Source organism: Colobus angolensis, unplaced genomic scaffold (genome assembly GCF_000951035.1).
Source record: "Colobus angolensis palliatus isolate OR3802 unplaced genomic scaffold, Cang.pa_1.0 Scaffold42, whole genome shotgun sequence".
Taxonomy (NCBI): domain Eukaryota; kingdom Metazoa; phylum Chordata; class Mammalia; order Primates; family Cercopithecidae; genus Colobus; species Colobus angolensis.
The window spans coordinates 687,450-712,795 of record NW_012117599.1 but is presented as its reverse complement, the minus strand read 5'-3'; the positions used below and the strand labels follow the sequence as shown (position 1 = coordinate 712,795).

The following is a 25,346-nucleotide window of genomic DNA, read 5'->3' as shown; positions in this document are numbered from 1 at the left end:
TTTCCAGGGTTGTAGCTGAGCTCAGAGCACAGCTTTCCAGGGTTGTAGCTGAGCTCAGTGGCTCAGAGCACAGAGCTTTCCAGGGTTGTAGCTGAAATGGCTCAGAGCACAGTTTTCCATGGTTGTAGCTGAGCTCAGCGGCTCAGAGCACAGAGCTTTCCAGGGTTGTAGCTGAGCTCAGAGCACAGCTTTCTAGGGTTGTAGCTGAGCTCAGAGCACAGAGCTTTCCAGGGTTGTTTTAGAAGTCAGCTCCTGGGGGCCAAGGGGCGGCCTCCTGAAGGTCCTGGAAGCAGAGGGCCTGCCTGGCAGAAGGTGGCAGGCGTTGTGCCCCAGGCGTACTTGTCTTGGGGTGGGGGTAGGCTGTAAGTCCCCACTCCAGGCTGAGCCCATTGTCCAAGAGCCTGGGCTGAGAAAGAGTCATAGAGAAAGGTCTGAGGCTGGCCCTGCCCCTGCCACAGGCGTCAGAACCTGAGGTCTGTCCTGCCTCCTTCCTTCCTGTTCCTCCTCTACCTCATAGGTGGGGCACGTGCCCTTTTGGTCCCCCTAGGGGAGCTCCTTCCCGAGGTCATCTAGACCTTGGGGCTAGTTGGGGTTGAGCAGGGAGGCTGGAAAGGCTCTTTGGCTTTGTGCTGGAGCCTACTCTTCCTAGGGACTGAGTCTTACAGCCTGATCCCCCAGACTCACCCCATGTCCTGCTGTCCGGTCTCAGTGGTGGGTGCTCCAAGCATTTGTGTATGCCCCTGTCTCTCTGGACCAGGCATGATCCTAGGAGCGCCCCTGGCCTCCAGCTGCCCAGGAGCCTGTGGTACCAGCTTCCCAGATGGCCTCACCGCTGAGGGAACCCAGGCCTCCTGGGACAAGGATATTCCTGCAATTAACCAAGGTGAGGGCATCTTCTCAGGGCCTGGAGGGGCATAACATCATGTAGTGGGAAAACCACACTGAACACTCAGAAATGCAGAGCCTGGGAGGAAATGGACCAGCTTACTCTAGGCTGTGTTTTTTTTTTGTTTTTGTTTTTTTTGGACAGTCTTGCTCTGTCGCCCAGGCTGGAGTGCAGTGGCACAATCTCGCTTCGCTGCAAGCTCCGCCTCCCGGGTTCACGCCATTCTCATGCCTCAGCTTCCTGAGTAGCTGGGACTACAGGCGCCTGCCACTATGCCTGGCTACATTTTTGTATTTTTATTTTTTTTAAGTGGAGATGGGGTTTCACCATGTTAGCCAGGATAGTCTCGATCTCCTGACCTCGTGATCTGCCGGCCTCAGCCTCCCAAAGTGCTGGGATTACAGGCGTGAGCCACCGCACCCGGCCGTGGTTTTTAAGAGATGGAGTAGTATTGCTATGTTGCCCAGGCTGGTCTTGAACTCCTGGTCTTAAGTGATCCTCCTGCCTCTGCCTCCCGCGCAGCTGGGACTACAGGTGTGAATGGGTGGAAATTCTATGGGCAATTGCTTAAGTCTACTTTTTCTTTTTGTATCTTTCCTAGTGGATTGCTACTTTTATAAGAAAAACTAAGTTCTTAAATGGCCTGATAAAAGTATAGATCGTTGGCTCTCTGAGCCTGGGTGTGGAGCTAAGCGGTGAGTTGATGTTTGAGAATGTTAGCCACCCTGTGCAGGACTGTCTGCAGGTGTGATTAGGAAGTCTGAGGCTCAGGGTCTTGCTGTCTGCAGATGTCACCTGAGAAATGAGGGTGTATAAATAGCCTGAACAAAGCCAGTCGAGATGGAGACTGGAGTTCAGATGTTGGAGCAATGAGGGCTGAAGCACCGGGGAGCAGGGGCCAATATTGTCCTAAGGGTGGGTGAGATCTTGCCAGATGTGGTAGCCACTGTGTGATCTGACCCCTTCCTCCGAGAGCTGACATAGGGGCCCAGCACCAACTGAGCCTTGAGCCCCAGGTACTACCCCACCCCTGGGTCACCGTGAGTGGTCTGGAGGTAACCAGAACCAATGGAGAAAACTCACAAATGCCGGTGACCCCAACTATGCTATCACCTACACTGAGGCTATCTCAGAACGGCTGTCCGTGCCTCACCTGATGCTTTCCTGAGAAGCACCTGCCGCTGTGAATGTGGCTAATGCCGTACAGCTGTATCTGCCTCCCAAGACTGGCCCCCAGCCAAAAGGAGTTGCCTCAGCCAGAGGTGCCTGGGGGCTACTCCCTCGCCTGCCCGAGGTGGCCCACCATGACTCCTAAGGGACAGGAGTCTGGCCCCTGCCTCAAGGCTGTGCAAGTCAGAGGTGCCATTTGTGGTCCGGAGCGCCCATGGGATCCAGCTGAGGCTGCACCTGGGTTCTTTCCTGCCTTCTCTCCTGCTTTCCTCACTCCCTGCATGAGTCACTTGCGGGAGAGATGACAAGCAGAGGGGCTAAGAGGGGTGAGGGGTTTGTGAGAGCCGGTACTTGCCTACCTTTGATGGTGGAACAAATTTGAATTTGCCACCTCAAGGGGCCTGAGTATAACAGATGGGTGAGGAATAGATGGGGGATGAGGTGGGCAGGAGAGCCCAGGGCCTGTTCTGAGGAGTGTGGCTCAGGCTGGAAGAGGCCGCTGCTTCCTGACCGCAGGGACCCAGGCTTGGGACTGGATAGGTTGTGGGCTGTGTTTGAGCAAGGGAAGGACGCAGTCCAGCCAAGAAGCCTCACATACTCGGGACTGTGCGACTTTCCCTCAGTGCTCAGGGAACCTCTAACTCCACAGTCAGGGGAGGGACAGACCCCGAGCCTCAGACTCCTTTGTCTTTGTCCCCCAGCCCCTCATGCCTGCAAACAGCCCTGCCAGGGTGGCTGACGTTCTCCAACATCAACTAATGACTGAGCTAAACACCCAGGCTCGGAGAGCCAGTGACCTATACTTTTATCAGGCCATTTAAGAAGTTATAATAACAATCCACTAGGAAAGACACAAGAATAGACTGAAGGAGGGACTTGCTTGGCCTGTCCCTCGAGTCAGTGTGCTGGGGGACATGGGCCAACATGTCCTTCCCTCCCTTCCCAGGGCTCATCCCAGAAGAAACCCCAGAAAGCAGCTTCCTCATCGAGGGGGACATTGTCCGGCCGGTGAGTGCACACTGTGACGTGTGTGGGTGCGGATCAGCCCACAGCTGGTGACAGGCCCTCAGAGCCCACTCTGGGTGACATGGGGCCTGATGTGGGAGGGACATACATAGCTTGGTAGCTGCCTCTCTTTGTCAAGGTCAGAGCGACTCTTCTGTTAGGAAATAGGAATAAGTCAGCCTGAATGCTAAGGGAGGCTGGTATCTGAAGTGCTGGCACAGTCAGCCTGAGAGGGCTTCCTGAAGGAGGAGGTTTGAACACTTGATGCAGCTTGGTACCCTGCCCAGGGGAGGTGGTCAGATAAAGGAAGAGATGAGCAAGGGTTGGCAGAGTGGCCTGTGGGGGATAAAGGGCCTGGTGGCAGTGGCGACCTGGGGATGGTGGAACAAGGAGTGATATGGAGCCTGACCATCTTGGCTGTGGTCGAGGGGCTGCATCTGAAGGGAGAAGGCTGCTGGGGAATTGGGGGTGCCTTGCTAGCAGAAAAGGCAACACTGTGCCCAGGACAGTAGCGCTGTGTTTTAGGCGACTGGGAATGGCAGAAGGCTCCTGAATAGGACAATGACCCAGGGGAAGGCAAGACGGTCTTGCTGGAGGCCGCCACTGATGGCACAGCCTCTGGCTGGGCAGGAGAGCCAGAGGCTGGCCCAAGGCTCCTAGGAGACCCCAGGGGCAGGGCAGACCCCTCTGGGTTGTCCAGTGAGTGCTCGGGGAGGTGGCATGTGACCACCAGGAGCAGAATCAAATGCCTCCAGCTGATGGCGCAGGCACACTGGGGTGCTGTGGAGCCTGGGCTCTGAAGGGCTCTGGTTGCTGGAGAGCGGAAGAGCGGCCGAGGCCAGGGTGCTGCCTTGCTTTCACTCCAAATAGGCTCTGTCCCCATGACCATCCCACGTTCAGGGAAGCCTGGTGGCTGTTCCCCTCTGGAAAGGGCACTGCCCACATGCTGGGGTGGGGTTCGCAGCCCAAGCCCTTCTGATCCAGGGCACCCTGGGGGGCGGGGCCTCCTAGCCAACATCCTCAGGGACTAATCTCTTATTTGAGACTGCAATTCTTTCGTCCTAGGCCAAGGGACTGTCTTGTGCATCAAGGTTCATGTAGCTGGTCCCTTGCCTTCCACGCCTCTGTCCCGTCCCTAATGGTCCCCCATTCCCATGCACGCAGGTCCTGACTCCCACATCTTTGGGGTTCTGGTGCCCTGGGGTGTGGGATCCTTGGGTCACAAAGCGTGGGTGGCCTCTGTGCCTGGAGGTTGAACTGCTGCTCTCTCCTCAGAGTCCCTTCCGACTGCTGTCAGCAACCAGCAACAAGTGGCCGACGGGTGGTGGTGGTGTCGTGGAGGTCCCCTTCCTGCTCTCCAGCAAGTACGGTGAGTGAGCGTGGTAGGCTCCCTCCCTTCCTCAGCCCCTTCAGAATGCGGCAGAGGTGCTCCTCTCTTCCTTTTTCCTCTTACACCACCACATCCCCTCCACCTCCCCACCCCAGGAACCCCTCCACAGAAGCCCTTCTGTTCCTGAAGGTCTCCTGAGTCGGGAGGGTTAAAATCCTGGGAGAGCTGATGGGAAGGTGTGTCTAGGGGGATCTGGTTCCCCTTGAGACCATGCGGTGTGGAGGACAGTGACCTACGCGAGGCCACACAGCCAGGGTCTGTCTGGCGCCCAGCTTCCTCCTGGCACCACTAGGCTGCCCTTTCTTGATGCTATTTTGGGAGAGTGAGTTCAGAGCTCTGCTCCCAGACCCCCATGTAGAGCTCAAAGACCACCAGGGCTCTGGGGTTCAGCCAGGTGATGTCTTTCAGATGAGCCCAGCCGCCAGGTCATCCTGGAGGCTCTTGCGGACTTTGAACACTCCACGTGCATCAGGTTTGTCGCCTACCAGGGCCAGAGAGACTTCATTTCCATCATCCCCATGTATGGGTAAGTGCTGGGCGTTCAGCCCGGAATCAACTTGTCTGTTGTCTAAAATGTATTTCTGGGCCCATCCCCCAGGGGTCAGTCCCCCTGCCCACCCTGAGGAGTCTGCCCAATGTGAGCTGGACCTCCAGGGCGGAAGGTGGAAAAGGGATGGGAATGGTGCTAGACCCTCATTTACAAAGCCCTCCTCTCCCGGGGGACTCCACGGGGTGGTGAGGAGGGGAGGTTTTGTGGGGCAGACAGTGTATGAGTCATTGAGTCCTGGCAAGTTCCCTAACTTCTGAACCTCTTCTGCACCCTCTGGGGTGGGAGTGGTGGCGATACCTGCTTCCTAGCTTGTCAGGGGCCTGAGGCGATGTGTGTGAAAGCCTTGGCTCAGGGCTGACCAGGAGGGTGTGTTCACTGAGTGAGCTGCTTCTGTCCTCTGCGTTCGTATTGGTTCCTGCTGCCTCCCTGCAGCCCAGGCTGGTGATGGGGATCTGGTATGCCCATTTCACAGAAGTCCAGGCAGTAAAGGGGCTTGGAGAATGGCGAACCTGAGACTAGAACCCAGAGTGGGGCCTGCCTGTTGGGTGTTGGTCTATCCTGTGGTGTGGGGGGAAGGAGAGCCCAGGTCTGTCTGTCTGGGGGGGGATCTGGGCTGGCGCTCACCCTGCTTGCTCTCATCGCCCTGCAGGTGCTTCTCGAGTGTGGGGCGCAGTGGAGGGATGCAGGTGGTCTCCCTGGCACCCACCTGTCTTCAGAAGGGCCGGGGCATTGTCCTTCACGAGCTCATGCATGTGCTGGGCTTCTGGCACGAGCACGCGCGGGCTGACCGGGACCGCTATATCCGTGTCAACTGGAATGAGATCCTCCCAGGTAAGCCAGGCCACAGGCAGGTCAGGCTGGTGCCGGGGAGGGGACAGCAGGGCTTGGGCCCAAGTTGCCAGGTTCCTATGGATGAGGCTATCCATCCTCCCCACCACCTGCCTGCTTCCTGTGGGGAAGGTGGGGGTCTCGCTTCTCTCTGGGACCTGGAGGTGGTCCAGCTGCTGCTCTGGGTCCCAGGCCTTCCTCCACCCACCTGCAGTTGTGCCTGAGTTAGGGTGCCACCACCTGCTCTGTCTCGCTTTTCATCCCTGACACTGTCCTCTCCCTGGGGATGGGGCAGGCAGTACCCACGATGCCTGCTTGTTGAGTACTCTAGCAGTGGTCTCATGTACCAGGCACCACCAGTGCGGGCTGGGGCTGTGTGCCAGCTTGGGGAGCTGAGCCAAAGCAGAACCCCAGGGTCGCAGGCTGTACAAGCCAAGTGCTGAGCCACGGGCTGAGGGCAGCGCTATGGGACTGGGACATGTGCCAGTGAGCAGGTAGAAGAAACGCAGACTGTGGCCGTGGGAGAGTGGAGGCTGGAGGCAGGTGGGCTGTGGTTCCTGTGCTGGCAGCAGCAGCTGTGTGGTGCCGGGGATCAGATCCTGGTGACGGTGGGGTCACTCCGTTCAGGAGGCAGGATAGACCCCCCCGAGGGAGGGGCAGAGGAGGTGTGGGTGGGAATCTGGCTTAGAGGGTGGAGTGGGAAGAAGGCCTCCCGCAGGTGGAGGGCGTCCAGCACAAGACCCTTCACTGCTGTCATGTTAGCCAGGTGAGGCAGCCAGGGGAGCTGCCTGGGCCCAGGGACCTTCCCCAGCCCCAAACACTGCTTTCTCAGTGGCTCCCAGAAAACACGGGTCACAGAGAAAGGGGTGTCTGGGGCACATGGGTAGCACCTCACAAAGGGAGGGGGGATGGACATTGAATCAGACCAGGCTGAGGAGGTAGTGAGGGGGGTGACAAGTGACTCTGTATCCTGAAAACAGACTGATCCTTCTCGATGCTTGTGGAACAGTTAACTGTGAAAGTTTACCCTGATAATTTCATGATATACCATGAAATGCCATGAAAACGTGCAACTCTGAAAGTAAACTAATATAAACATTCTGATCATGATACAAAGTAGAAACCTATACACCAAAACCAAAAGCTTCTCCTGTTTAGAAATTGAAAGAAAACAACAAAACTTTCTTTCAGTTCTGGAGTTAAAGTACAGCAATTCTAAAACAAAAATCATGAAAGACTATACAGAACCCAGTGGTTCACAGCTAATGCAATGCTCAGAGAAAATGTGTAGACTTACATATCAGTAAACAGAACACATTGAGCATGTCAACCCAAATTAAATGAAAGCAAGAAGAAATTAAAAAAAGGGTAAAAGCAGAAACCAAGTTGGAAAACAGCACTAATTATTCCTAATGATAAAACAGGTTAAAACACCGCTTCCCCAATGGAAAAAGCGAGAACTTGTTTGTTTTCATTTAGGTTAATATGTTCTCATTAGGTTAATATATACAGAAACTCTGCTAGGGCAGACACATTAATAGCAGTAATTAACTGTTGTGGGGTGGGGAGGTGTGAACGCGGGAAGCGGGGGATGGAATCGGAGACTTTTACTACATCTGAATAGCTGACTTTTCAACCAAATGAATGTACTACTTATTCAAAATGTTTAATGAGTTTTTAAAAGGAAGAAATAAGAGCTCGAGGGGCAGCTGTTAGGCAGGTGGTGGGGTATGAAGGTGCTGGAGCGCTGGTCTGCTCCGTGGAGAAGCTGCTGTACCGAGGTGGGGTGTATGGGCGGCTGGCTGGGTCTGAGGGAACTGGGGGGGCAAAGATAGAGGGGCTGCCTCTGAAGGCAGGAAGGAACCTTGCCCCTCCCAGGTCTGAGGGACCTGAGCGAGGGGGAGAGGGGCTCCAAGTCTGGGGAAGTGTTGTGGCAGGAAGGTGGGCCTGTGACTGGGGACTGGGGGTCACCACTGCCGATGTCAGTTTGGCGGTTTTTCAAATCTGGGTCAAGGAACAGACATTGCGTCTGGGGTAGGAGGGGCTTGTGAGACCCTGAGCAGTGTGTGACCCTGAGCAGTGTGTGACCCGTGGCAGCTGTGGGTTATACAGAGACGAGCCCTGTGCAGGGTGAATATGCAAGGAGGAAGGATGGGTGGAGAGAACTGCTACGAGGTGATGGTTGGCTAGCCATGGGGTCCCTGTGCCTCCAACCCAACTAGTTATAGGTTGGGGTTCCTCCTGGCGCTGGGGAGAGTGGGGCTGGTGCCAGAAACAGCATGGTGGCTGCGGGCTCAGTCCCTCAGCTTGGGTAAGTTACGAGCTCCCAGAAGACTCTCCCAGCCATTGCCCGCCCTTTCTTGCCCGCCCTCTTTATATGTCAGTAAGTTGTATTGTTTCTGTATTTTTAGGATTTGAAATCAACTTCATCAAGTCTCGGAGCAGCAACATGCTGACGCCCTATGACTACTCCTCTGTGATGCATTACGGGAGGTGAGGACCCTGCCCCCTTCTCCCTCTGCTGCCCCCTTCTCCCTCTGCTGCCCCCTTCTCCCTCTGCTGCCCCAGCCTCTCCCTCTGCTGCCCCAGCCTCTCCCTGGTCCGGACTCTGGTCTCCCTGTGATGCACTATGGGAGGTGAGGACCCTGCCCCCTTCTCCCTCTGCTGCCCCAGCCTCTCCCTGGTCCGGACTCAGGGGTCTCCCACTGGGTTCCAGGCTCGCCTTCAGCCGGCGCGGGCTGCCCACCATCACACCGCTTTGGGCTCCCAGCGTCCACATCGGCCAGCGATGGAACCTGAGTGCCTCGGACATCACCCGGGTCCTTAAACTCTACGGCTGCAGCCCAAGTGGCCCCAGGCCCCGTGGGAGAGGTGAGTGGCATGGCGGGAAGGTGACTGGAACCTGGAGAAGGCACCTGTGCTCTAAGGGTGTCAGGGAGGGTGACACGGAGGGAGATGAGGTTGCAGGGGACAGCAGGGTGAGATCACGGGGGCTTGCCACAGGTGAACACTCACTATGATTCAGCTCTGACCAAAGAGGAATAGGACTCACTATCTCAGCCTAGATAATAAACATCTACCAAAAACCTAGAGCAAAATTTCAGGGTAAAACATTAAAACAGGGACCAAGACAACTTTTCCCACTATTGTCCCATCTCCTCCACGTTGTGTGGCAGTGGAGGGCCTGGGCACTGAGGTAGAGCCAATGAAACTAAAGGTCCGAGGATTGGAAGGGAAGCAAAAAAATCGTTCATAATAGATGATTACCTGTTTTGAAAGCAACAATCTATAAACAATTTATTAGAACTAATAAGATTTAGAAAAGGTAAATACAGTTAATATAAAAATCGCATTTTTGTACACCCAGTTAGAAACACAATTGTTAGTAAACATACCATTATAATAGCAATCATAAAGGTCCCAAGGAATAAATCTGACAGCTATATCAAACATTTGAGGAAAAACGAACCTTTATTAAAATCATTAAATAATACTTAAATACAGAGAAATACACCCGTTATTGAAAGGAAGGCAATGTTATAAAAATTCAGTCTTCCCAAATTAATCTATAAATTCCCACTCAAAATATCAATGTTGATCTTGAGAGAGTGATACATATTTTCTTTTTTTAAAAAAAGTTGGAGTCTCACTCTGTCACCCAGGCTGGAGTGCAGTGGCACAATCTCGGCTCACTGCAGCCTCTGCCTCCGAGATTCAAGTGATTCTTGTGCCTCAGTCTCCTGAGTAGCTGGGCTTACAGGTGCCCGCCACCACACCCAGCTAATTTTTGTATTTTTAGTAGAGACAGGGTTTCACCATGTTGGCCAGGCTGGTCTCGAACTCCTGACCGCAAGTGATCTGGCCTGCCTTGGCCTCCCAACTGATGGGGTGATGATAAAGTTTTTATATGAAAATTAGAAAGGTCAATAATAGCCGAGACTATATAGTCTATATAGTCTCAGAAAAACAATAGTTTTTCCCCAAAGGAAAAACTAGAAGGACTTGCCCTAGCAGATATTAGTCATGTAGTTCATGAAACGTCTTTACATAAAGGCATAGCACTGGGGCAAGGCTAGACAACTGCCCACCGGAACAGAACCGAATTCAGAAACAGATCCCATTCAGAAGCAGAGGTTTGATAGAGGGCCACTGATGGTCACTAACGAAGGACAGTTAAAATTCCTAACTCATATCATGTGCAAATAACTCTGGATGCATGAAAGACACATGTAATAAACTTTAACACATCTAGGAAAAAATACATAGATCTCTTCATGACCTTGGGATAGGGAAGGATTGCTTAAATGAGATACAGCACTAACTGTAAAACTAGAAAGATTCATAAATTCAACTACATTAATTATAACTTTGTCCAAAGGCACCAAAAAGAAAGTGAAAATACAGGTTACAAATGAAGATTTTTTTTTTTTTTTTTTGGAGACAGTTTCAATCTTTTTGCCCAGGCTAGAGTGCAATGGCACGATCTTGGCTCACTGCAACCTCTGCCTCCTGGGTTCAAGTGATTCTCCTGCCTCAGCCTCCCTTGTAGCTGGGATTACAGGCAGGTGCCACCATGACTGGCTGATTTTGTATTTTTAGTAGAGACAGGTTTCACCATGTTTGCTAGGCTGGTCTTGAGCTCCTGACCTCAGGTGATCCCCCTGCCTCAGCCTCCCAAAGTGCTGGGATTACAGGTGTAAGCCACTGTGCCTTGTATGTGTGTGTGTGTGTGTATGTATACACACACATACATTAATACAAGAACAAACCAGCTGAGCATGATGGCTCATGCCTGTAATCACAACACTTTGGGAGGCTGAGGTGGGTGGATCGCTTGAGCTTAGGGGTTCAAGACCAGCCTGGACAACATAGTAAGACACCATCTCTGGAAAAAACTAGTGGGGGATAGTGGTGTGCACCTGTGGTCTCACCTACTCAGGGAAGCCGAGGCAGGAGAATCACTTGAACCCAGAGGCAGAGGTTGCAGTGAGCCAAGATCATGCCACTGCACTCCAGTCTGGGTAACAGAGCCAGACTCTGTCTCCAAAAAAAAAAAAAAAACCCATCAAACAGAAAAATGGGAAGAGACTTAGCAGACATCTGAGACCAAATGGGAAACACACTAAAGATACTCAACCTCAGGAATTGAGGAAATGTGAATGAAGACTACCCTACCAGTCTATAGCCACTAAACTGGACACTTTAAAGGCCAATGATACCAAATACTGGTAAGGATATAGTGATGAATGAAAATGCTAGACCCTATTGATAGGAATATGAGTGGCTGTAACCACTTTGGAAAACAATTTGACATCCTGGAAGACTGAAGTGTACATAACCCCAGACCCAGATTCTGCTCCTAGGTCATCTTACATGCAAATGCTCTTTCCCTCCCCTCACTACCTGCTTCTGCCCCCAGCCCCAGGTAATCACTAACCTACTTTGCCTCTCTGGATTTGCTGATCCTAGACATTTTGCGTAAGTGGAACCATAACACATAGCCTCTTGTGTCTGGCTTCTTAATGTTTTCAAGGTTCATCCATGTTGTAGTATGTATCAATAACATTGCTGAATAACATTCTGTTGGATAGATAGGCCATATTCACCAGTTGAGGGACACTTGGGTTTTTACTTTGCGGCTATTATGAATAGAGCTACTATGGACATTTATGTACAAGATTTTGTGTCAACATGTCATTTCTTTTGAGTATACAGCTAGGAATGGAATTGCTAGGTCCTACAATAACTCCATGTTTAACTGCTCAGATATTTTCAAGTGGATGCACCATTTTTGTTCCCACCAGCGGTATACAAGGGTTCTGATTTATCCCATCCTTGCTGACGTTTGTTATCTATTATTTTGATGAGAACCATCCTAAGTGAGTATGAAGTAGTATCTCATTGTAGTTCTGAGTTGCATTTCCCTAGCGACTAATGTTGAACATCTTTTAAAATGTGCACGTTGGTCATCTGTATCTTGGGAGAATGTTCGTATCCTGTTTTTCTTCAGTGGGGTTGTCTTTCCTGAGTTGTAAGGGTTCTTTATATATTTCATCACATCCTGTGCTTCTTGTTTTCCCCACTTTTCAATGTGATGTCCTTTGAACACCAACATCTGAAATGTGGAAAGTTCAACTGACCCATTTTGTCACTCCTTTTTGGTGTCTATGGTGCCTTTGCCTAACCCAAGGTCATGGAGATTTGCTCCTGTTCTCACGTAAGCCTTAGTTTCAGGTTTTACATTTCGGTATATGACCCATTTGGTGTAAGGAAGGGGTCTGACTTCATTTTTCATGTAACTAGCCAGTTGCTCAGCACCCCTCTTTCCCCTACACCTTTTTTTAACTATACTAAGTATTTTTTTTTTTTTTTTTTTTTTTTTGAGACGGAGTCTCGCTCTGTCACCCAGGCTGGAGTGCAGTGGCCGGATCTCAGCTCACTGCAAGCTCCGCCTCCCGGGTTTACGCCATTCTCCTGCCTCAGCCTCCTGAGTAGCTGGGACTACAGGTGCCCACCACCTCGCCCGGCTAGTTTTTTTTCTTTTTTTAGTAGAGACGGGGTTTCACCGTGTTAGCCAGGATGGTCTCGATCTCCTGACCTCGTGATCCACCCGTCTTGGCCTCCCAAAGTGCTGGGATTACAGGCTTGAGCCACTGTGCCCGGCCTACTAAGTATCTTCTAAAAAAAAAAAAAAAGAAAAACCTAAAGAATAGATGTAATAAGAAATTTGTGTGTAATTTCTTTTGTTGAGATGGGAGTCTTGTGTGCCTCAGCCTCCTGAGTAGCTAGGATTACAGGTGAGCACCACCATGCTGGCTATGTTTTATATTTTCAGTAGTGACAGGGTTTTACCATGTTGGCCAGGCTGGTCTTGAACTCCCGACCTCTAGTGATCCGCCTCCCTCAGCCTCCCAAAGTACTGGGATTACAGATATGAGCCACCGTGCCTAGCCTTGTGTGTAGTTTTTCTAGAGGTTTGACTACCATGACTAGGGAATTGGGAGGTAGTGGAAAGGTCTGTGGTCAAGGGATGGGTCTATCAAGATGGTGAGCATGACAGTGCATGTGGATGCTGGAACCATGACCTGCTGGAAGAGAGGGGTGGGTACGGCGGGGAGAAAGGACACCCAGAATGTTGGGAAAAAGGCTGCCTGTGGTGGGAGCTGAGGCACTTCCTTGGATCTAGCGGGAAGGAAGAAGACAGGAATAGACCCAAGTCTGCAGGAGGATCTTGACAGTACGGATGCGGGGGCCTCTGTTACATAGAGGTGAGGCCACCAGAGGTAGGGAGAGGGGGATGGAAATAAAGATGTGCCTGTGCTGACTGAAGAGTGGGAGATGCCTGGTAGAGGTGGGGGATGCCAGTGCTCTAGGACTGGGTCTGGTGGCAGGTGTGACGGCAGGGACAGGGGGTTGAGGCTGCCTCCGAGGGGCTGACAGCCATGGGGGCTGCGGAGCCTGTGTAGGTGGGAGTGATGTGAAGTGGGGAGGGCTGCTGTAGGAAGATGCTGGGTCTGTGGCGTGTCCGCAGAGCCGCACTACCTCAGTGTGCACAGGTGGAGGGGGTGCTGTGGAAGGTGGCCTCCAGTAACGGGCTGCAGTGGTGGGAGCTCCTGGTGTTCACCAGATCCAGAGGGAGGTGTGGGCTGTGAGGCTGACAGGACCTGGTAGAAGAGTCGCCAGTTGAAGTGTGGCAATGAGGATTTGGTCAGGGTCAGCTGAGGGAAGAGGCTCCTGGTAAAGCCCTTGCTGCGTGCGCAGGAGGAACTGGGATGGGAGGCAGTGCTGAGGGGCTGGGGCCAGCCAGGGAACATGGGCTTAAATGAGGAAGAGTACCCACAAAGAGGTGGGGTACAGTCATAGTCTGGCATGACAGTGAAGAAGGAAGCCCCCACCTATCTCCTGCCACAGTGCAGGATTTGGATGTGGCCGTTAAGTCCAGGAACGGTTCTAGGGCAGGTCTTGGGTTTGGGGCAAGTGGTGAGGTATGGCTGCGGGCAGAGCAGCCTGGGTGAAGGGTCTGGAAGGCGGGCGCTTTGGTGCTGGGTCAGGGACTTAACTGTCCCAGCAGTCTTGGGTGTGAATGAGGCAGTGGTAGAAGCCTGAGTGGCCTGACGTTCTGATGGTGACTTCGAGGGCCAGGCAGGGAAGAGATGGGATGGCTTCATCGTCCTGGTCTCTGGTAGTGTGGAATCCAGTACTGGAGGCATTAGGCGGTGGCATGGGTGGGCACCACTCCGGTGAGCCAGGCTCCTCGTCCCTGTGAGTAACACTAAAGCCAGCTCTGGCTCTGCACAGCCAGGCCACATGTCATCCTCCAGTTCTGAGGTTCTACCTCCTGTCTCTCCTGTTGCAGGGTCTCAAGCCCACAGCACTGGTAGGAGGCCCGCTCTGGCCTCCCCATCGCTGCAGCAGCTTTTGGAGGCACTGTCAGCGGAATCCAGGAGCCCCGACCCCAGCGGTTCCAGTGCGGGAGGCCAGCCTGTTCCTGTGGGGCCTGGGGAGAGCCCACGTGGGTGGGAGTCCCCTGTCCTGAAAAAGCTCAGTGCGGAGGCCTCGGCAAGGCAGCCTCAGACCCTGGCTTCCTCCCCAAGGTTGAGGCCTGGAGCAGGTGCCCCCAGTATTGCTCAGGAGCAGTCCTGGCTGGCCAGAGCATCCACTGAGCCCACAGCCCCATCTTCAGAAGCGGGAATCCACCTAGTCTCTATCCAGGGAAGCCCAGCTCTGCCAGGGGGCTGTGTACCTGGAAATCATTTCTAGGGGAGGTCCAAAGATTAAGCCTGTGGCTTCTGTCCCCAGGTAGGGAGGGCATCCTCTGCCCAGTGGAGCTGAGTCGTCTACCTCTTGGCTCCTCTGGGCCACCCTGTCTTCCAGCCCCAACCTACCACCCATCTCAGAGGGCCGGGCCTCTTCCCGTCTCTCCGCGGTGTTCCCCTAAGGGCTCCCCTAGGGCCAGGGGTTCTTCTAGCTCTGCATAGGGGAAGGCAGGCCTGGCTCTGCCTGCTCTTGACTTTTGCCCCAGCCCTGGAAGATGCTGGGAATGGGAGGTGACATTCTCCAGGGATGGGTCCTGGAAGGGGTGGGGAAGAAGTAGGTTCCAGTCATGCAGAACCCTGGAATCCCTCCTGTGCCTGAGGTCCTGCCCCCCAGCATAGACTAATAGTGTCCCTACCTCTCCCTCGGGGTAACCTTGTGGCTGGGACCCTGGGAACAGCCTCCCATCCCACCCAACATGTCCAAGTATGGGGGATGTTCTGCGGTGGTGCGGCCTCCAGCCCTTCTCTCCAGGAGGCTTTGAGAGCCCAACTCAATCCCCTGCAGAGCAGGAATGTGCTAGGTGGGCCAAGGGCGGCCACCATCGGGGAGAAGAGAAAGATGTGGGGCCTCCCCCGATTGCACAATAGGAACCCCAGCTGGCCTCTGAACAGAGGACTTGGTCGTCTCTACCCCAGAACGCTATTCCCTGGAGCTCAGCCAGGCGCAGCCTTGGAAGGAGAAAGGGCTGGGGTTACCTGGCCTGGCCTCCTCCAGGCAGACCCCCTTCCTCCTCTGCCCCAGCTCCTGGCCTGGCCTCCTCCAGGCAGGCCCCACTCCTCCTCTGCCCCAGCTCCTGGCTTTCCCTGTGAGGTTTGTCCCAGGCATGAAGAGCGCATCCAGGGTGCCAGTAAGTCAGAGGCCCCTCAGACCCCAAGGGTACTGTTTTGGTGGCCTTTCAGAGGGTCAAGGAAGGTATGCTTGGGGTGGAAGGGGGTAGGAGGCCCATATGTTCGGGGAGGGAATAAAGTGGAGTGGGCTGTGCTCACCTTCCTGCCTCCTGTGTGCCTTGAATGCCCCTCGTCCTCTGGGGCCCCAGGTGGCTCTCCCACCTTCCAGGGAAGACAAAGACTTCAGTGAGTGCTCCAGGGGTCCCGGCCAGGAAGCAGCAGGGCAGGGTTGAAGCTTGAAGTTCCCAAGTTGCTGTTTGCCAGCCTTCTGGAGGGTCAATGCTGGGGCCGCACTGGGGACACTGTGCCCTCTGCCTTCAGTCGGCCTTGGGTTTCAGTCGTGAGTCACGAATTCTGAGACAGAACAGCGGCCCAGTCCTGGGCATTAGCACAAGGGAAGGACTGCAGGGATGTGCTGTTCCCCTTCTTGCTCCTGCCTGGGGGACTGCGGTCTGCATGAGTATAGAGGGGATAGGGACTCTGGCCATGCCCCTAGGAGTAGGGGACAGCCCTGCTGGGAGGCTCCCAGGCAGAGACCTTGAGGCAGCCCTAGAACAGAGGCTGGCACTCCTCTCGGCCTCTGCTGCTGGGTGGAAGGAGGTGTTGTGCTTCATGCCTGGGGAGGCCCCTGGCTCTCAGGTCACCCCACCAGCCTCCATTAGGATTTGGCTCTTGGTCTGATCCTGGGTTCTCTTAAAGATGCCACTTGTCTGAGCCCGGTGGCTGAAGGGGAGGGCAGGGACAAAGTTGTCCTTTGAGCCCCAGCCTGAGTGGTGGGAAGGGTACAGGGCCCTGGGGTGCTAACTGTTTGGACGAACGGAGGCAAGATGGCGCAGTTCCGGGTTCTTCACCGGCAACTGAACATGTCCCTTTTTCACTGGCTGACCTTTCCAAAATTGAGAAGCGTTTAGGGGATTTCTCAGCTAATCCCACTGTATACATAAAGGAATTTAGATACCTTTGTCAGGCCTATGACTTAACTTGGCATGACCTCCAGGTTATCCTAACCTCTACCCTAAACCCTGAGGAGCAAGAGTGCATCCTAGCGGCCGCCAGGCAGTACGCCAACCAACTACATTTAACTGATGCCACCATTCCACTAGGGGAGCAAGCAGTCCCCTCGACAGACCCAGACTGGGACGACCAAGTAGGCCAGCCTGGGCACTGTAGGACAGACATCATGGTCCAGTGCCTGTTGGCTGGTAGGCAAATGGCTTCAAACAAAGCTGTAAATTTTAACAAATTCAAAGAAATTTCTCAAAATCCAGAAGAAAATCCGGCCGCATTCCTAAATAGGCTAACTGAGACTCTAACCCAATATACCCGGCTAGATCTGGCCTCCCCCACAGGGGCCACCATTTTGGCATCTCATTTCATTTCCCAATCAGCTCCTGACATTCGCAAAAAAACTCCAAAAGGTGGAAAATGGTCCTGAGACACCAATACAAGACTTAGTTAAACTAGCCTTTAAGGTCTATAACTCCAGAGAGGAAACGGCTGAGGCACAGCGACAGGCTCGCCTCAAACAGAAGGTACAGCTCCTAGTGGCCACTTTACAGCCCAGTCGTAACCCCAAACCAGAGAGCACATACCCCGCAGACTCCAAGGCTACAAAAGGAGCCTGCTATAAATGCGGCGAGGCAGGACACTATGCCAACAGGTGTCCACAAGGCCCCCAAGCCCCAACGCAGCCTTGCTATAAGTGCAAGGTGTCAGGACATTGGGCCAGCGAATGTCCTAACCTTCGTCCACTAGCAACCCCCTGCCCTGCTTGCCAACAGGAAGGACACTGGAAGTCTGATTGCCCCACCCTGAGAACAGGTGCCACGTCTCAACGTGACCCCCTTTCCCAGGATCCTGGGAGCTCCTTCCAGCTCCTACATCTGGACGATGATAACTGAAGGTGCCGAGACTCGGGGACCCCCATCACCCTCGCCGAGCCGCGGGTAACTCTCCTGGTAGCGGGTAAGACAATTTTTTGATCAACAGCGGGGCTACCTATTCTGTTTTGCCATCCTTCTCTGGACCTAGCCTTCCATCCAATATCTCCATAGTAGGAGTAAACGGAAGGCCATCCACTCCGCGAAAAACTCCTTAATTGCTGCCTGGCCAACAACTACTTTGCGCACTCGTTCCTCATTATACCCTCATGCCCTACCCCCTTATTAGGCCGAGACATCTTGAGCACCTTAAAGGTCTCCATATCCATTCCCACCAACTCATCTACTCCCCTTCAATCCCCTCACTACCTGTTGTTCATGCTTTGTGCATGCGCACACGTTCCTCCTATGTCACCCCCACCCCCCATCTTCCCTATTTTTGTACACCCTCAAGTGTGGGACACTTCCATCCCGGTCATAGCGGCCCACCACCCACCAGTTCTTGTTAAGCTCAAAGACCCCACTCGTTTCCCAAACCGCCCCCAATTCTCTCTCTCTCCAACACATCTACAAGGTTTAAAGCCAGTCATCTGGAAAGAGAGAGGTTTTTTACCACCTGCGGTACCCCTATTATCAACAAAAACCAAATACTCAAACTACTGGATGCACTGTCGGCACCTTCCAAGGTAGCCATTATACATTGTAAAGGCCACCAAACTCCATCTAACCCAGTAGCAGCTGGCAATAGTTTTGCCAATACCACTGCCAAATCGGCTGCCGGATTCTCCACCCTCATGCTTCCCTCTATTTGTTTTCTCTCTCCTCAATATACCCCTATTTACACCCAAGAGGAAAAGGCCAAACTATTACAAAATCCAACAGCCAAACTAACTACAGACGACTGGATATATATTGATAACAAATTAGTCATTCCTGAAACACAACTCCATACCATTCTAACAGACGTACATAATTCTTTACATATAGGACCCAAAGCCTTATACAATTTTCTAAATCCCCTCCTCCACTGTCCAACACTACAAAAACACTTACTCATAATCAACCAGCAGTGCCCTATCTGCCTAAAGACAAATCCTCAAGGCGCATTGCGTAATCCCCATCCCAGCCACCGACTCAGAGGACACCAACCAGGCGAAGACTGGCAAATTGATTTCACACATATGCCAAAACATAAAAAATTCAAATACCTCTTAACCCTTGTGGACACATTTTCAGGGTGGATAGAGGCCTATCCCACCACAGGAGAAACCGCTAACATTGTTGCTTCAATACTCACTGAACATATATCATCCCTAGGTTTGGCCTCCCGGTCACCCTTCAGTCTGACAACGGTCCAGCATTCATCTCCAAGGTAGTCCAACAGGTGGCAGTCCCTTTACCTACTGCTTTCAAGGCTACAACTAACTCTACAAGCACCTCCCAAAAACCATTCTTACTCCAAGTCCCACTATACCAAAACCCAGAAAGTCCAATCCTTCCTTTCTGCTACTCTACTCCAAACACCTCCTGGTGTAATTATACCCAGCCACCCGCTAACACCCAGATGGCTCCCATCGGAGGTTATTTCTGGTGCAACAAAATCCTCTTCAGGGTCCTTAATCACACATCCGTCGGTCAATCCCTCTGTGTCCCAGTGTCCCTAGTACCTAGTTTAACCTTATATAGCAAAGCAGAAATAGCTGAACTTGTCATACAATTTTTTTTTTTTTTTTTTTGAGACGGAGTCTTGCTCTGTCACCCAGGCTGGAGTGCTGTGGCCGGATCTCAGCTCACTGCAAGCTCCGCCTCCCGGGTTCACGCCATTCTCCTGCCTCAGCCTCCCGGGTAGCTGGGACTACAGGCGCCGCCACCTCGCCCGGCTAATTTTTTGTAGTTTTTAGTAGAGACGGGGTTTCACCGTGTTAGCCAGGATGGTCTCGATCTCCTGACCTCGTGATCCGCCCGTCTCGGCCTCCCAAAGTGCTGGGATTACAGGCTTGAGCCACCGCGCCCGGCTGTTTTGTCTTATGTCTCGCTCCTGTTTTAATCAAATTTCTCCGAGCCAAAGTTCAAGAGATCACGCGCATCACCTTCAACCAGATGCTTCTTCATCCGTACGTCCAAATACCAACCATAGACCCCAACCTTAAGGACGTCCCTTAACAGCAGGAAGTACCCAGACAGACCATGGCACCCCTTATCACTATTATCAATAAAAGGTTGGACTGTTTGGATGAACGGAGGCAAGATGGCGCAGTTCCGGGTTCTTCACTGTCAACTTTCCCGCGCCCGGGAAAGATAGGGGTCCACTGCACAGGCGCAACCCGACCTCCAACGGAGAAAAACCGGAACCCGCCTAGCCACGCCTACCGCCCCACCCCCGACCCGCCTATGTCCCGCCCACTGCCCTCCCACTCCCAGGCCCAGGACATAAAAGCCGCTCCCGGCCCCTGGGCGAACTTCCTCAGTCCTCACTCCTGTCGGGACTGCATTAGGAACCTCGCCCGAGAGCCCCACCGGGCGACTCCCTTGGCCTCCCCTGCCGGAGACCGGCGGACCTCACCCCTCCCCCACAAAGCTGGCTGACCGAAAAATAAATTTGCAGTTTTGCTCCTAGCCTTGCCTACTCGCTGGTCCTTTAATACTCGCCCTGGTGAGCCTGGAAAGCAAATCAGTTTCCTGGAAAGCAAATCAGTTTCCTAGAAAGCAAATCAGGTTCCTAGAAAGCAAATCATTAACCAAGCCCAGGCGGCTAGCCATCCCCTCCCAGGGGTCTGTGGCCTGTTCACTTCCCCAGTCACCGACCATGTAGCTGTGTAGGCTCAATTTGTTCACTCATCCAACATACTAGGCAGTCTCTGTTCTGCTGGGAATAGCAGTGAGCAAGGCGGGTTCCTCTTCTTATGGAGCTTATTCAGGGCGGGGAGGGTTGGAGAATAAGTCAGCAAACCAGAAAACATCTGGCGTTGGCAAATGATGGCAGAGGGGAGCACCCCTTTAGGCTGCTGGTTAGGAAGGGCCCCTCTGAGGATGTGACCTTTCAGCCTAGCCCTAAATGGCAGGAGACTGCCTGTGAAAACTCAGGAACTGAGTAGCCAGTGCAAAGGCCCTGAGGCAGGGAAAAGCGAGGTGTGTCGGGTCTGTGTAACTGGCAGGGGGAGGGGGCCACAGCCAAGACAGAGATGGGGGGAGGGTTTTATTCCACAAGCAACAGGCGGTAGCCAGTGGAAGGTCTGAAGGAAGATGGTGCCACATCTGACTTCAGGTTTAAAAAGTCCTCAATGCATTCTGGAGAATGGGCTGGAAGCAGAACAGCTGGGGAGCCACTGCAGTTGTGCAAGGGAGAGGGGCTACAGAGATGGACAGGAGCAGGTGCTTTTGGAGCGTTTAGGGGTCACAGTGGCCCCACTTGTGATTGCACGTGTGGGGTGAGGGCACAGGCTCTGGGTGGGGAGCTGCACCATTCACTCAGAATCCAGCACTGAGGACCTTGGGGCAAGGCAGGGCCAGGGCAAATGGGTATGTCAAGTCTGAGGTGTCCAAAGGGGTCAGAGAGTAGGTGGGCTGAAGGAGCCTGGAGTTCAGCAGGGAGAGCAGGTCAGGACGTGCCTGGGGAAGTGCTGTCGCATCTGAAGGGGAACCATGGGTGTAGAGGAAGAGGAAGGATCCCCAGACCGAGCTAGGGTGCTGCATTTAGAGCAGCATTTCGTACCTGGTAATTCTTTGTGGTGGGGGCGGTCCTGAACCTTGCAGGATGTTTGGCAGCATCTTTGGCTCTTACCCACAGATGCCAGTAGTGGCCCCTGTATTCCAGACATTGCCCAACGTCCTTTAGAGCAGGAGAGAGAATCACTCTTAGCAAGAACCTCTGATTTAAGAGTTTGGGAGAAGAAAAGGCTGCAGAGTGGCTTTCGAGGCGATCGCAGACCCTGTGAGTGTTCCGGGGGAAGGGCTGCTATGCCAAGTGCTGCCGAGAAAGAGGGCAGAACAAACCTGGTGCTTGGTGATGTGCAGTAGGGCACGGCCCACAGAAGACCCTTGGTGGAGGGTCTGCAGATGCCCTGCTGGGGGTTAAGGAGAAGGTGAGGAGGCTATGGGAGGCAGCAGAAAGGGGACAGGGCTGGGCGGGGGGGTTCTAAGGGGTGAGGCTGGCTTTGTAGAATAAACCGTAAGTGGGGGATAACTGAAGCAGGGAACCTTGGGGTGAGATGAGAGGGGTTGGGCTCTAGGGCACAGGCTGAGGACTTGCCCTTCAATCAGCAAAGAGAGTTTGAGGTCAGATGCAGGCGGGCGTCAGGGGTAGGGGGTGAGTTCCTGCCTGGACTTCCGGTTCCCCCTAAGTACCAGGCGGAGTCACAGCCTGGGGGGCGGAGGAGCGGCTGGGAGGTTGGAGAGGGAGGGAGGGATGCCAATTTTAACAAGTGGGAAAGTGAACGTACTAGGGAAGTTTGGAGATTTGTGGTCAGGAATTTAGAGCAAGGCCAGTCGATGCAGAGAGTGTTTTACTCCGGAAAGAGCAGCTGCTTGGTCAAAGGCAGGCAGTGGGTAGATGATTTAGGTTCGACCAGAGCTGGGGTTTTGTCAAGATCTTTATGCAGAGAGGACGACTGACTTCTATCATAGAGGACATGACCCAAGGATCTGGGAAGTGGGGAGGTTGGGGCATACAGGATGGTCTGGGGATAAGAGTCCCAAGGACTGAAAGGCTGGTTGGTGGGGTGGGGGAGGCGTCTGGAGAAAGGTGGGGTATGTGGCCCGATGGGGGTCTGTCCCAGTGGGCCCTTAGGGGTGGGAAGGCACCATTGTGAGCTGCTGGAGCCCCAGCCCAGGAGATCTGGTGGCACTCTCTCACCTCTCAGGCCTGGAGAAGTGGCTCCACGGCTTCCAACTAAGGTCTCACAGCCAGCGATGGGACAGCCATCTTGCCCTTCTTTGGAAAAGGTGGATCGCTTCCATGGCTAGGTCCTTTCCCCATGGCCCCTCTTCCCAAGGACATCCTTCCAGGGCACCCTCACTTGGGCTGTCTTAGAATGCTCATGTGGGCCAGGCGCGGTGGCTCAAGCCTGTAATCCCAGCACTTTGGGAGGCCGAGACGGGTGGATCACGAGGTCAGGAGATCGAGACCATCCTGGCTAACATGGTGAAACCCCGTCTCTACTAAAAATACAAAAAACTAGCCGGGCGAGGTGGCGGGCGCCTGTAGTCCCAGCTACTCCGGAGGCTGAGGCAGGAGAATGGCGTAAACCCGGGAGGTGGAGCTTGCAGTGAGCTGAGATCCGGCCACCGCACTCCAGCCCGGGTGACAGAGCAAGACTCTGCCTCAAAAAAAAACAAACAAAAAAAAAAACAAAAAACTAGCCGGGTGAGGTGGCGGGCACCTGTAGTCCCAGCTACTCGGGAGGCTGAGGCAGGAGAATGGCGTGAACCCAGGAGACGGAGCTTGCAGTGAGCTGAGATCCGGCCACTGCACTCCAGCCCGGGCGACAGAGCGAGGCTCCGCCTCAAAAAAAAAAAAAAAAAAAAGAATGCTCGTGTATGTGTGCACTGTTGCCTGCTGCCACTGTCCCTCACGGCCAATGACCTTGTGCCAGGTACTGGGGACAGAACAGGGATGTCCACTGTGCTGGGCAGGGGCAATGTAACAAACCCATCAGACACCATCTGGGTACAGTGTGCTGAGTGTGGAAGTGGTGCCGCCTGGGATCGAGGAACCTGGAGAATGGAGGTCCTCCTCTGCCTGAGAGCGTGGTGACTGGTGAGTGGGCCTTGAAGTGTGAGTAGGAGCCCACCAAGCACAGAAGGAAGGGTGACAGGGTAGCTCCATCATAGCAAACAGCCTCAGGGAAGGTCTGGAGAGCGGAGACCCAGGGCACTTCCAGAGTCCAACACTGGCCTGGCAGGGCATGGATGGAGGGCAGGGATCCACATTGTGCCCTGCCTGCCCACTCCCCTGCTATGCATCTGGGAACGCTCCAGCTGCTCCTGCTGCTGGCTGTTGCTGGTCCGGGACTGAACTATGCCTATCCCTGTGGAACAGGATGTCAGCGCAAGGTCAGGTCTAGTTTGGGAAGAGCTAAAGGAAGCCTTGCTATGGCCAGTAGGCTCCAATTCCTGCACCTGGCAGCCTCATGGGGCTGGTTGGAGTAGGCAAGACCTGAAGGGGAGTGTGTGTGTGGGAAGACAGTGAGCCTCAGAGAGGAGCAGGAGCTGAGTTATGTTATGGCCCGCACGGTCCTGGAGAGCCAGTGCACCTACACTGCCCTTGTCCATACTGGAATGGAGCTGGGAGGAGATGGCTGCAGTAGAAAGCGACAGCCTGGGGCAGTGGTATGGATGCCTAAGCAGCTCCTGCTGCCCGGACAGCACATATCTCCCAGGTCTGCCAGCTGTAGACTCTGTCCCTGGCTGTCCCCACCTGGCCTCGTGCCCAGCTGGCCCAACGAAAGATGCCTAGCAAGGCTTGACACTCAGTAGACCCAAAGTTGTCACTTCTAGGAAGGCCCAGGTGAGCGTCCTCCGTGGGGACTTGCAGGGTGGGGAGGGCACACGGGTAACCCAGTCTCAGCTCCTGCAGCACCCCTTGAAGGAAGATGGGTCAGAAGACAAAGGCTGATGCTGGCTGCAGAGTCTGGGGAGATGCTCACGGGCCCCCAGCCCACGTGTGGTTGGAGATGGTGGAAAGGCCTCAGTCGTGGGCCTCTGGCAGGCCCAGACTGTGCAGGCCTTGGGAGCCCCGGGACGGGCAGGCACTTGCCTAAGTAGCTGCTCCCAGGCTCTCGTGGCCATCCTCTGTCCTTCCTCAGGGAAGGGGCTACTGGCATCTCTCCATCACTGGTGATGTATGCTCAGGCGGCGCCCAGGCCCTGTCCAGCCCAGAGGGTGGCAAAGACATCCAGGAAACTGTGTCTAGCAGAGTGGTGGGTTTCCAGCTGAAGCCTGGGGTTGGGGGTGGGGAGGAAGCTGACTGCCCTGTCGGAACCCAGCCCTGGCAGCATCCACCCCAGGGGCTGTGGGCACTTGCACCTCACCAGAAGCTGGGGAGTCTGGCAGAATGACAGGGATGGGGGGATCAAGGAGGCACCTACTCCCAGCACCCCCTGTGGCTGGGGGGCTGGTCTGGGTACCTGAGATGGGCACCTCCCACCTGAGCCTGGGGAGGCGCTAGACGTTGTCTGTGGGCACTGAGAGGCCACGTGCTCTGCTCCCATGGAGGGGGCAGGGAGGAGAGGAGGTCCAGCAGGTTGGACGGGGCCTGGGGGGAGCCCCACTGTCAGAGGTGGACTAGTGCTTATTTACACAGAGGGTGCCTTGCACAGTTGGGCTGTGAATAAGAGGCCTCGCTCAAGGCGGGGCTTACGACATTAGGGGCTCCAGAACCGGGGGAAAATGCCCTCAGGGCTGCCCAGGCTGGTGCTGGTGGCGGTGTGGCAGGGAGAGTGAGGGGGCCCTGAGGGAGAGCAGTTGCTCATAGCTCTTTGAAGGCAAGTGGGGGGCCTTAGTCTGAAGTTTTTTTTTTCACCCCAATGCTCTTTCCACTGTCACCCCCAGAAGAGCTTCAGTGTATGTGGGGGGGGGGGGAGCCAGGCAGGACCGCAGCAGGGAGGGAGGGTCAACCCTCCCTTTCTTGGAGTTGTGCGACAAAGCCCCACCCTTTGCTCCCCCACCGCAAGGTCTCCTTGCTTTATTCCCAGGAAGGGCCCTCCCCTTCGCATCAGTCAAGGGGCGGCAGCTCGCCCCGCGCCCCGTACAGACCCTTAGCTGAGTCGCAGTTGATGCTGTGATTTCAGTCCAAGCCAGTTTCCCTCTTACCTCCTTTGCCCTTAATGGAGTAAACTGAGGCAGCTGCGGAGACACAAGAAGCCGAAGTCCTAAGTCCTAGGCTGCCAAGCGGTGGCTCCGGGACCCGGGCCGGGCTCGCGGGCGGCAGCAGGGG

At 54.2% G+C, this 25,346-nt stretch overlaps 1 protein-coding gene across 1 annotated transcript in view; it reads left to right on the top strand.

The window, feature by feature from the left end:
• ASTL (astacin-like metallo-endopeptidase (M12 family)) overlaps positions 1-14,589 on the top strand; it is a 16,318-nt gene extending 1,729 nt beyond the window's left edge. Inside the window, exons 2-9 of the mRNA XM_011956642.1 lie at positions 710-883; positions 3,003-3,064; positions 4,337-4,430; positions 4,860-4,977; positions 5,651-5,832; positions 8,241-8,322; positions 8,546-8,700; positions 14,186-14,589. Of these exons, the coding sequence (XP_011812032.1) occupies positions 710-883; positions 3,003-3,064; positions 4,337-4,430; positions 4,860-4,977; positions 5,651-5,832; positions 8,241-8,322; positions 8,546-8,700; positions 14,186-14,589 (1,271 nt within the window). The remainder of the gene's footprint in view (positions 1-709; positions 884-3,002; positions 3,065-4,336; positions 4,431-4,859; positions 4,978-5,650; positions 5,833-8,240; positions 8,323-8,545; positions 8,701-14,185) is intronic.
• The last annotated feature ends 10,757 nt before the right edge of the window (positions 14,590-25,346 follow it).